At 53.0% G+C, this 11,789-nt stretch overlaps 1 protein-coding gene across 1 annotated transcript; it reads left to right on the top strand.

Annotated features, from left to right (window-relative positions):
* Positions 1 to 4,433: 4,433 nt before the first annotated feature.
* Positions 4,434 to 7,852, top strand: VOLCADRAFT_43575 (uncharacterized protein; the record flags this gene model as incomplete). Its single annotated transcript, XM_002950780.1, has 5 exons — positions 4,434 to 4,468; positions 4,660 to 4,855; positions 5,324 to 5,657; positions 5,741 to 5,819; positions 7,588 to 7,852. Coding segments are annotated over 5 exons (909 nt in total), but the record flags the coding sequence as incomplete, so codon positions are not given.
* Between the last annotated feature and the right edge of the window lie 3,937 nt (positions 7,853 to 11,789).

Below are 11,789 nucleotides of genomic sequence, written 5' to 3'. Positions count from 1 at the left end.
GGAGAGGCAAGCAGCTCTGGAGTGAGGGCAGACTTGGAAGGAGGGGCCGCCGAGCCGGAAGGACACCGGCTTTCTTGGCGATGCCCTCGCTCCAGAGCTGCTTGACCTCATCCAAACGGACTTCGGGATTAAGGTGGCGCTGCAGAAGCGCCTGGAAAGCGCAATTCTGCAGCATGTCCACATCTAGGAACACGGCCAGATTGCTGTCCAGTGTGTCGCAATGCCATCGATAATAATCGACTTGCGCCGAGTGTCCGAAGAACTCGGAGGCGGCGACACAGGATACTAATGACCAAAAGAAATGATAGAGGTGCAGTGGGACCACATGCTTTCTTCAGCATCATCACCAGACGTTCAGGCTCCCACTTCATAGCGTCCTTCATACGCTCAAAGCAGTGGAAGTTCCATATCAGATCTGATTTCTTGTCGTACACCGGACAGTCCAGCAAATTATGCTTCTCATCTTCAATATGGCTTTCAGTGCCGCAGCAGGGGCATACTCGCTCCTCCCTAGGTACATAACACCGTCCCTTGCGTGCTCTGTTTGTCACCTGCCCAACAGCAAAGCCTAAACTGCATAAGCTTGCGATTTGCTTAGCACGGGATAAATGTTGTGACATGCGGGAGTACCTCCTGCGGAAGTACCTCCAATGCTTTTACTTCACCATGTGAATTCCTGGTTGCTTGCCATCTGACGGGTACATGTGTAGCTGGACATCTAGACGCGTATGAGCCGATCTGTCTGTCTTGGATCGTGGAATGGAAATATCCATGCATGCCAGATTTCTGCAGCAGCAGCAGCACTACCAGCAGCAGCATCATGTGAGAGCCTACCTGGTTACTTAGACGGATTTATCGACTAGACCACTTATGAAGGTGTTGATAAACACCGGGGGGTTCCCTTGGGGTTTTATAGTCGCTTGCAGTCCGTCGGAGGTGCCCGAGATAAGATGCCGTACAATAGTAGATATTCCTGCGAAGAGAGTCGCATTGTCCAGAGAAGAGTAACAATACTAGTCTGGCCGCAAATGGGCAGCTCGTGTACGGAATCGAGTATGTGTGCGGATCGATATAGCCATAGCCATAGCCATGTACTGCTTAGTATGGCTATAACCGAAAAGATGACTTGGATAGTTGTATGAACTGTGTGTATGATATTCGCCTCGACAAAGGATGATAAGAGGGAATGGAGTCCCTACTCGGAAATATCATAAATCCTAGGCTCTTAAACATCAAGCTGGAAGAAACAGTGGACATGATGGCAACCACCGGCACCATCATCTGAGGCAATCTAGGTGCACCTCAGGTCTTGTGCACCACTTGTGTGGCCACCAGGGCCAGGAGGTCCCCTCTTGCCCCTTCTGTCCCTTCTGCCCCTTCTTTAAGGGGACCAGACACAGCAAGCTAACCCGTGCGGGCAGCTAGATCTGTGAGCAGCACACGGCTGCGTCGGCTGGGATTTGGACACTGTTGGAACTGAGGTTTTGAAAGCTCTTGAACCAGAACTCCAGCTTTTCTCGTGCGGCTGGGTACAGGGGGAGGTGTGGCTCCTCCCAGGTTCCCTCCTCCCTTAATTAGCTTGCCCAGCACCCAAGTGTGTGGAGCCATGACCAGGGGCTGAACACCCATATGGCATGGAGGAGCAGCTGCCCTTTCATTGATGTGCGGGTCCTCACCAGGATGTTGCACCTACCGAGGGTTGAATGGATCACTGCAGGCAAGCAGTCTCTCATGCCTTCTGGTGTGATGAAGACCCCTTCAGTGGTATCGACTTTACAACTAACCCGATGTTTTCTCCTGCTGCCAATTCAGCCTGCGCTTTATAATATTATGGTTCCTGAAGCCTGCCTGTACTTGTCAGGGCATGTGTGGTCTGCTTCTGAGGTTCCTCTGCTGTAACAATCGCACTCTTTACTAGCCTGTAAGCTGGAGCCCACTGTAAAACCAACACGAATCGGAAACTGATCGGGGTCCAATGTAACCTGTTTCGAGAACTGTCCGGAAAATAAATTTAAAGAAAGCTGTGTAATGTAAAAAGAGATAATCTTGTGCAAGATGATGTGGGTCATCATGTACGGCGTCGTACACCTAGTTTTAAGCCCATTTCAGCTGCGCCGTTCACGTCCTGCTAAATGCACCGTGTGACGAAAAGAACACTTTGTAGTAAAGTAATGTAAACCTCCCAGCTTCGAAGCGAGTAGGGCTCGCCCTAAACAACAGAAAACTGCGGTAGTTTGTTATTATTCCGGTATTATGAGATTGGTATTGGTATGGAGCGTATCCCAATGGTCAGCATGCCGGCGGCACACAGCATGTACTTGTATCGTGCGAGGCGTACGACTGATGTAGGAAGAAATGCAGGAGGCTTGATAAGAAGGATTGCAGCTGGGGCGAAGAGGACGTATCCCGTTGAGTGTGGAAAGGCAGTTTTGAAGAAGACGCGGTACAGGGCATTCAGACGAAGTCCGTGGCAACGAAGGAAAGGGAGGGAAATAAGCCGCATCCAGGCGTGCACACGGCACCCAGGCACCTTCACGCTCCTAGGCACCTTCAGGCTCCCAAGATCCCAGGCTCCCAGGTCCCATATCATGTCACTCTTCCGTTTGAGATTGTTACACACCAGTGGACCCCGATCGGGTCTCGTATGCACCACTCCAAGGAAAACACCTCCCGCACAACACTGTGGGCCTTATTCAACCAGGACGCGGCTCATTAGTCAGGCGCTCGTCAGATGTTCCAGCATCATCAGCACATCAGCACATCTGCACGTGCAAGTCCTAGGGTTGTTCGCGAGAGTCGCGAGAGTTGAGTAGCGAAATAAGATCAAATCGGGTATTACAAGGTATCATACCTCATCGGCTCCTTGAGGAAGTCAAGATACATGTTTTCTACTCGAGCATAAAAATTCATTGTTTCGCTGCTTGTTCGTATTGCCTTGATGCTCTGGGGGGAGCCACTGTAGTCCCAGGAGGCATCGCGGGTCGTTGTTAGGCCCTGACAGCAAGGGGGATACTCCAACACGCGCGACGCACCACCACAAGGACACCGCACCACCCGGTCCCTATCCGCACCTGTTATATGGATACGGCTAATATACTCGAGACTACCTTAAAGACGGAAGGATTGGGGAATGAAAGTGCTCATTTTGGGAAGGGATGAGCTGAAGGTGTGGATCCCCGTGGAGAGTAGTTGACTAAAATGTGCCTTCCTTGTAGGCCCGTACGGTATCGCAGGGCAAAAGCAACAGCAGGGATGCATGAAGACCTGAACGATCAGCTGTAATCAGGGAGTTTTCCGGCGGTGCTGCCCGGTCGTTGCGTTTCAGGTCTGCGCTGTTTCCGGTTTGCGGTGTCACGAGCGCAGCAAACAGATGCCATGCAAGCAAGGAACGAATTGATAGTGAAATGGGGTATCCACAAGGTTGCTTCCAGTGTTACTACGATGCAAACTGCGGTGGACTCTGTTTTGCTTCTCGTTTCCCGGCATAGCATTGCGGACTTCCAACGACTTACTCACGTCCAGTCCCGTCATGCTTAGTTACTACATGAGATACGTTCTATTATTTCATGACTGTACAGAACGGGACGTGATGTGCCCTTCCGCGCATGCTTACATACAACGGAAGGCCTCCTAACTGCATGCGAGTGTCCAAGCAAACAAACATGTAGAGCGTCAAATCTAGATGATACGAGCCTTTGGTTGCGTCCTTAGTTGAGAAGTTGAGACTCGGTTCGGAAGTCAGAGGGATGATTTTTTATCTCCTGAAAGGCCTTATGGCGCTCCCGATTCGATTTTCGTATCTTGGTGAATCCCGTGAAACTAGTCGACTGTCCCGATGGATCATACTTCAGTACTGTGAAGGCATATCTGTCTTATCTGAAATACTCTCGGAGGTCTGCAAGCAGCTGCAAATATCCTGCTGCATTATTTGCGATATCTACGCTTCTTTTGAGCTCTCCAACTGTTCCGTCGCGCAAGAGTACCTGGTCGGAGCAAGCTTTAATTCCTTTAGTTGCTATTACAGGAGCTGCTATCTTGGCTGTGAAGAGCGTGCTCTGGAGTGAAGCCTAAGGTGCGGCGCCAACCGCTGAGCATGGTTGTTACCCACCTTGTTAGCAGGGAGGGAGCACGCGCATCTTCTTCTTTTCCTATGTTTCGTGCGCCAACGGTGTCTATCGCATTGTTGCGGCGTAGGGTCGCGAGCCTCGGGAAAGTCTGTATGTTCCATGGCTGCTCTCGGCAATTTCACTTCCATATGAACGAGGTCCCGTAACTTGTTTATGTCCTCAGGGTCTTGAAGTTGATGAGAAGCATCTAACACCGGAACCAGTGAAGCTTCGAACTCTACCTCACCGCTGGTTTCTTACCGAGTCGACATGGAGAAGGAAAATATTGAACTTAACGGAACTAGTCCTGATGGCGAGCAGCCACGGAAACTGGCTGTGCTGGGTCTGCCTTGGGAAACGACGTGAGTCGGCACTCGGCGCATGAGGGGAACATCATTCGGTGTGATCTGTCAGCTTGATCTCCATTGAGTCCTTATGTTTATGACCGTTCGTTTACCAAACGGGTATGCGCCTTCCGACATCTTGCCAAGAGATATCACTATGCTATTAAGCATACTACTTGGACGGACTCCTTTTTTGCCTTGCTTTGCAGCGAGGACACTCTGAAAGCGTACTTCTCCCAATACGGAACGCTCGAGTGTGCCGAGGTTATGAAGGACCGGTACACTGGCAAAAGCCGCGGCTTTGGCTTCGTGACTTTCATAGATCCAGCATCGGCAACGCGAGCTCTTTCTGTTGAGCACACAATTGACGGCCGTCGCTGTGAAGCCAAGGTTGCGTTGCCCAAGGTCGGTACCGCGTGTCGGATTGATATACCCCCCACACTTTTGATATATACCTCTTGATATATATACACCTCTTGCACCGCGGTCCTGTTGTACCCACCCTCTGTACCACCTCACGGCTCCCCCCCCACCCCCCCCACCCCACACACACTACCATCCCGAGAACACTCATTCTTTGGTTGTTCATTCTCATGACGGGCTTGATGATGCCCTTTGCGGCTTGATGATGCCAACCACAAAGGGCATATCACACCCCTCACGGGACGCAAGGGACCCCGCACTTTATTATTATACCTCTCCCCCGTTTCGGTCAGTTTTTACGTTTGCTACTCTCTTGCCCTGGCAGCAGCCTCAATCGTGTGTGGTTCGTCTTTCCCCCGCTTCTGACCCCGCCTCTCCCCCGTTATTCCTCCCCCGTGCCTGTTTCTCTCCCCGTTTCTCTCCCCGTGTACCGTGTACCGTGTACCGCAGGGGGAGCCGTCGCCGCCACGCACCACGCGAATCTTTGTGGCGCGCATTCCCCCCTCCGTGACCGAGTCCCAATTCAAGCAATACTTCGAGGGGTTTGGCAAGCTCCAGGATGCGTATATGCCCAAGGACCATTCAAAGCAGGGGTACCGCGGGATTGGGTTCGTCACATTCGCATCACCGGACTCCGTGGAGAAGGTCATGGCGGTCAAACACTGGATGAACGGGCACGAAATCGCCATCGACCGCGCCACCCCTAAAGAAGAGCCGGCGGCGCTCAAGAACATCTTTGCGCGACTGCCGATGGGACCTGGACAGCGGCGGTCGTTTGATAATGGTCAGTTGGTCCCCCGTTGAGAGATATCGGAGGCGGCTGGGGGCCAGGGGGCTAGCTAGCTTTGCCACGGGGGGGTGGGGGAGAGGCGGGGGGGGGGCTGGCTAGGTTTGGGGGTGGTTCGTGGGATGTGTTAGGGGCGGAGTATGGGCACGGTGCTGGTGGGTGCTGCTGGATAGAGCTGCTAGTAATTTTCCTGGGTTTTTAAATCCACTGGGTCCAAATTTAAGCAGACGAGGTTGTTTTATTGTACATGTACATTTTTTGCGTTTCCTGCGGAAGAAGTCCTAACTAGCATCATCATTTGAGTCGATTGTTTCTGACAACCGACTCTTGATCGGTATTATATAACCGATTCTGTTTTGGCATGAATGTCGCCCCATTTCCATTCAAAATTTCGTAAGCACATGCAGGTGGGTGCAGCTGGGACATAATACTCACCTTGGGCCTTTTTTTTGCATTGGATGAATGTCATTAATTGGCAGAACTAAAATCATATCATATCATCTGACAGAAGTCGAATTATATCCGTGCAGGGTCGGGCATCATCGGCCCCGGGCTCGGCAGCATCGTCAACATCAACAACAACCTGATTTCGTCAAGCGCCATCGACGCGACCTTCAGCAACTTGCGCTCGCTTTCTGAGGAGCGGGACATTGGCGGTATGACGGGCCGCAATGGGTTGGGTCGTTTGTTGGAGCTCAACCACCCCACATCTCTGACAACCAGCGTATCGCTGATCGACCATGCAAACGGTGCGGCGCATGTTTCCCATGTCGTACTGGTACGACAGCGCCATGTATGTGTGTTTTCCGATTTTCCGATATCAGAACTGACACCACCCCCCACCGTTTCCCGTCGGGAATTGTGGGTTTTCAATTGCGTTCGAGTATTTATCGTCTGTGTGGTCCACACACATTCCGCACGTCACAGTCCTTTTTCTCTCTATTATCAATCTCCCGAGGCAGTCTTGAATTGACCGGTATTATGTGTTTTTGTTCCCTTTTCCCCCTCTCCCCCCTCCTCCCCCTTGTGTTTTGCGCTTGCCATCATGTACCCGATGGTCCGCAGGCCTGGCATCCGCAGTAACGCCAGCACTGCGGGCTGCGACGACTCAGGCCTTGGGCATCAACCTGGGGCTGGGCCTCAACGGCACGAGCTCAACCGCCGCCGCTGCAGCAGCTGCCACGACGGCGGCGCTGCAGACGCTAGCCAAGACCGCCTCTCTCAGCGAGAACGTAAACGGCGTCAACGCGCACATGACGGCGCTAACCAGCAACGGCATCAGCAGCCTGAATGGCACCATGCCGATGGTGGGGCTCGGAGGTGACTTGACGGCGGCGACCAGTCTGCTGTCGAATGGGCTGACGAGCAAATCGTCGGGCCTGGGCGGTATTTCCGGCCAGACGATGCTGCAGGAGCTGAACTCCCTGGGCGCCGCAGCGGCAGTCCAGCAGATGATGGTGGCGGCATCTGGACGCCGCTCCCTGGATTCGACGCTAAAGCGCCTGGAAAACCCTGCCATTGCAAGCGCAAGGTAGGGGGGGATCATTCTGGGCTAATCAACTAATCACTGCTAGGATTTTACGTCTTTTATTAGGTGGTGAGAATGGAGCGATGGTTGTGCTGGAGAGTCGCGGAATGGGGGGGGAATGGGCATTTCTCGCTGCAATTGTGGGGCCGGTGACTGGGGCCGGTCTTATTGCCAAGGGTGTGATTGCCAAGAGTGTGTAAAGGAAAGAGCATGGTTGATTTTTATTAAGTTCGGAAGGAGGTAAGGGTTACACTACATGAGGAGGAGTTATCGGGTGCAAGTGCATGCGGCGAGTTGTATATTTACATCCCACCCGCTTACGTCTCACCCCGCCTGACCTAAATCCCACCTAAATCCCCCCTTCCCCCCCTGGCGCATCCCCCCCCCCGTCCATCACAGGGCCGGTCCTCGCATCTTCATCGGCAAGCTCACCAAGGACACCGGCGAGGCCGACGTGAAGGAGTACTTCATGCGCTTCGGCTACGTTATGGACGTGTACCTGCCCAAGGCAAAGGACAACAAGGCCGAGCACCGCGGCTTCGGTTTCGTTACCTTTGAGACGGACGCGGCCATCCAGCGCGTCGTAAGCCATGGGCAGCACCGCCTGAAGGGGTCCACCATCGCCATCGACATCGCGATGCCGAAGGTAGGTTGCAGTGGTGGGTTGCAGTGGTGGGTGGCGGTGGTGGGTGGATATGGTGGTACTGTTTTCAGGTGTCAACACACACAACCCTGAGTGTGAGTGGACACAACACATGGACAGCATGACAGCGGTTGGTGCAGCATGCAACCTTTCAGATGCAACCGCATGTAGATTCCAGCTGTGAATTTTTGGAATATTAGTAACAACGACTTTTTTGCAATATATGTTATCCACAACGAATTAATTTAATGGAACGAGGAGCTATGATTTTGGGTTTTATGTGTGTGTATGCGCTATATTATTTTTGGTTTTATGTGTGTGTATGCGCTATATTTATTATGTGGCAAGTGGGGCTGATGGGGCTACGTGTCCCCGTGTTATTCGGGCCCTGCTCGTCTCATGCGTCACCCGTTGCACCGTTTTCGTCATAGCGTTCCTGGATAATACCAAATATACGATGCTTGTCGGTAGCGCACGATTAGATAGAGAGCTGGGAGCCGCTGGAGTCGGTGAAGTGAACGTCTGCCTACCTGTTCTGCAAGTGACATCTAGGACGAGAGATTTTTTTAGTAACCTAGCCACTTTGTCCATTTGCCGGTCATCCTCTCCTTTACTTCATTCCTCTCTTCACTTCATTCCTCTCTTCACTTCATTCCTCTCTTCACTTCATTCCTCTCTTCACTTCATTCCTCTCTTCACTTCATTCCTCTCTTCACTTCATTCCTCTCTTCACTTCATTCCTCTCTTCACTTCATTCCTCTCTTCACTTCATTCCTCTCTTCACTTCGGTGTGGTCACTTGCGTGTGTGTCACATCGTCTCTTTTCTTGGCTGTGTGTAGGTAGAGGACTCGGAAATGAACCTGGACGGTGGTTTGGATACCCAGACCAATAGCCTGCCGGCCGCATTCGGTAACCTGCCTAACATGCTCGTGCAGCGCATGTAAGCGGCGCGGTGGGTCTGCTGCTGCGGGGTGGCCCAGAAGCACAGCTGTCTCGCATGACCCCTGTGGATATCGAGGGGGCTACCGAGGGGGCTATCGAGATTCCTCTCCGCAGGATGATGATGGTGGCGACAGTCGCGTAGTGTTGTCGGAGCCAGCCTGCATGGAGCCCCCTACGTTTGGTCGATCAGTCACGGGGCCACAGAAGGTCGTTAATCAAGCAGCGTTTTTGGGCAGGACAGCAGGACAGCAGCTTCGCGTGCGGCACTGATTGACAGATCTGGTGTATCTGAAAAGGTGTGTGCGTGTTCAGCGACAGCCGCCTTCGGTACCAGCTGGAGCTGTCCCTGCGGCGAGGATGAGGGACAGCCGATGACGCCCCTCGCTCGATCTTTCTCCCCTCGCAACCTCCCTTCGATAATGGGAGATGCGAAGTTTTTTTTGGCGATGTGGGTTGCGTCGGATGCCTTTGTGCCCTGGTTGTGTTCTGGTGTGGTTATGATGATGATCGCAGGAAAGGAGAGCGCGCTCACACTTATGGCCTCCGGTCTTGTTGCTGCAGCGCCCCCATGCCCGTTTTAGGGCCGACAGCAGCCATTGCTGCTCGGCGAGGTTTCTCCCAGTTTTCTCCTCGGGAATTGAATACAGCACGGAGGAACTGGCTTTGGACAATTGTGGACGATTTTGGAGATTCTCCTTCTCAGGCAAGGGCCCTAAACCGTGTGTTTTGGCCACACACATAACGAGTGTGTGTGTGTGTGTGCAGCTCCTCGTGCCTTATTTTAACTGATCGGACATGGATCGGTCAACAAAATTGTCGATGACACTGATGATGCGATGAGTCGTAGTGCAGTTTGTTGTTGTCTCCTTACCTGGGTAGCGACGACCAATATGAAAATACTGCCAACTGCCTAGTGGAGTTCACCATGGGGTTGTGCGACAAGTGCGACACCCTGGTGCTTTTTTTTGGTTCGTGGCTTAACACGCACGCACACACACGCACGCACGTGCGTTAGATATGATTCACTCAAATACACGCATACATACACACACACGTTTCACTGATGTGCATCTGCGAAAGGCGAGTGGTCCGGTTAAGCTGCGGACTATTTCGCTATTTCACTTGCCGCTTTTACGTTATGGTATATGATCCAATGTGCGCGGAAGAAGTCTTTTTGAAGCTCGTTGGGTGTGTGTGTGGCCGAGGGGTGTCACGGGAGCGAGAGCTGTGGCACCACCGACGATGGCATATGCTTGCTGCTGCTTGAAAGTGGGCACTGACTGCTGCTAACCCGAGGCCGAATGAGGTGGTGTGCTTTGTTGTCGTCATGGTCATGGCCTGGTGAAAGCACACTGCGTGTTGGTGGTGTAGTAGTAATTGTAGTAGTAGTAGTAGTTTACAGAGGAGGGAGATGGTGTGATGGAATCTGCGGTAGAGGGTGGACGCGCGGTAGAGGGTGCAGCGCGCGGCGGGAATTAACTTTAAAGGATGTCGGATGAGAACGCAGGGAGACGTTTTTGATGCAGCTGGGCTGTTTGATGCTCTACGACGATCTGTGTTGTGTAGGAGAGCTTGCTGCAATAAGCGCGAGGCTTGGTTGTTGCAGCACGGTGGGCCTGCAGAGGAGCAAGTGGAGGAGGAGTTCTGTTTCTAAATCGGATAAGGGAGAGAGCGGCTTTCGAGAAGACAAGAAAGCAATAGCCAGAACAATTTGGCAAGAGGAGAGAGGGACGGAGAATCGAGCGTTGGCTGTCGTAGGGGCCGCCGCCGCCGCTGCACTTGCTGCTGCGCAATGCCATGCTTTATGCCTGCCTGTTGCCTGTTGCACGTCGCACGCGCCGTTAAAGCCGTCGCTGAAGGATGCCTTTCATATGGAGCGGTTTGGTTGCTGAAAGATGATGATACGTACGTACGTTTTGTTCGAGGCTTTCTGCTGTGCTGTTTCGCAAGAGCATTCATGATAAGGTCCTCCTCGGCTTGTGGGACCCGAGGCAGTGGTAGGAGGGAGGGGATCGCAGCTGTGGGAATACTGGGGGCATCAGCTATTCCCAAGCCTAACATATAGTAGTCGCTGCAGGCAGCATCCCCTTTTTGCCGTCTGTCCTGTTGCTGTTGCCGCCCTGCTGCCGCACTGCTGTGCACGCATCCCAGTGCTGCTGCTGCTGCTGCTGCTGCTGCTGCTGCTGCTGCTGCTGCTTTTTCCGCGGCGGTAGCGGCGGGGGCGTGGCTGGGAGCTGGTGGCTATGTCGCTAGTTTGCCTCTACACATCGTGAGCTTGTGATGTTGCTTGGCATCTGTGGCGGAGTGGGAGAGTGAGGCTGAGGCTGAGTGGGGGCGCCCTATTGATGTGTGCTCCCGTTGCGTTTTTGTGTCTCGTGAGCCGGATCTGATCGGTAATAGAGGATCGTAAGGTTTTACCTGCCCTAGGACATGGGGGTTAAGAACGAAGAGATGGTAATGCGGCCGGAGATGGTTTATTAGTTGCTGACTAATCGGTGTCGTGTGTTGTGTTGGGCTTCGCGTCGCACTGCATGTTTGGGCCGCACGGGCCTTACGGTTGTGAGGCATCGGCGTTTTCCTCTGGTCTCTTCTGTTGTCACCTTTTCGTCCTTTTCTTTGTGAGACCGGGGGGTCTGTGGCCCTGTATCCGGCTTCGTGCTCACGCGGGCCTCAAGGTGGACATGGAGGGAGCGCATTGGCGGGACGACGACAATCTATGCGCATGGAAGTGTGGCTGCTGGATGCCACAGCTATCATCCAGTCAGAGCGAGATCACCATAAGAGCGAGGGGAGTCGGTTTTACGTTACATGATGGCATCGTGTGATGAGGTTTCCGTTGTTTCGATGACACAACATGGTCGTTGCGGCCAATACAAGAAGAGGCTCTACACGATGAGGACGTTTCGGCCATTAAGTCAGTAAGACGCCGCTTGCCGCCCGTTGTGGCACGGCGCGCTGTTGGCCCTGCAGGCAGTTTTGCAAGAGGGGCGTGTGGGTTTTGTTTGGTGGTGTTAA

This window comes from Volvox carteri (genome assembly GCF_000143455.1).
Source record: "Volvox carteri f. nagariensis unplaced genomic scaffold VOLCAscaffold_20, whole genome shotgun sequence".
In the NCBI taxonomy this organism is placed as follows: domain Eukaryota; kingdom Viridiplantae; phylum Chlorophyta; class Chlorophyceae; order Chlamydomonadales; family Volvocaceae; genus Volvox; species Volvox carteri.
The sequence above is the reverse complement of the archived record's forward strand: the minus strand, read 5'-3'. Positions and strand labels throughout refer to the sequence as shown.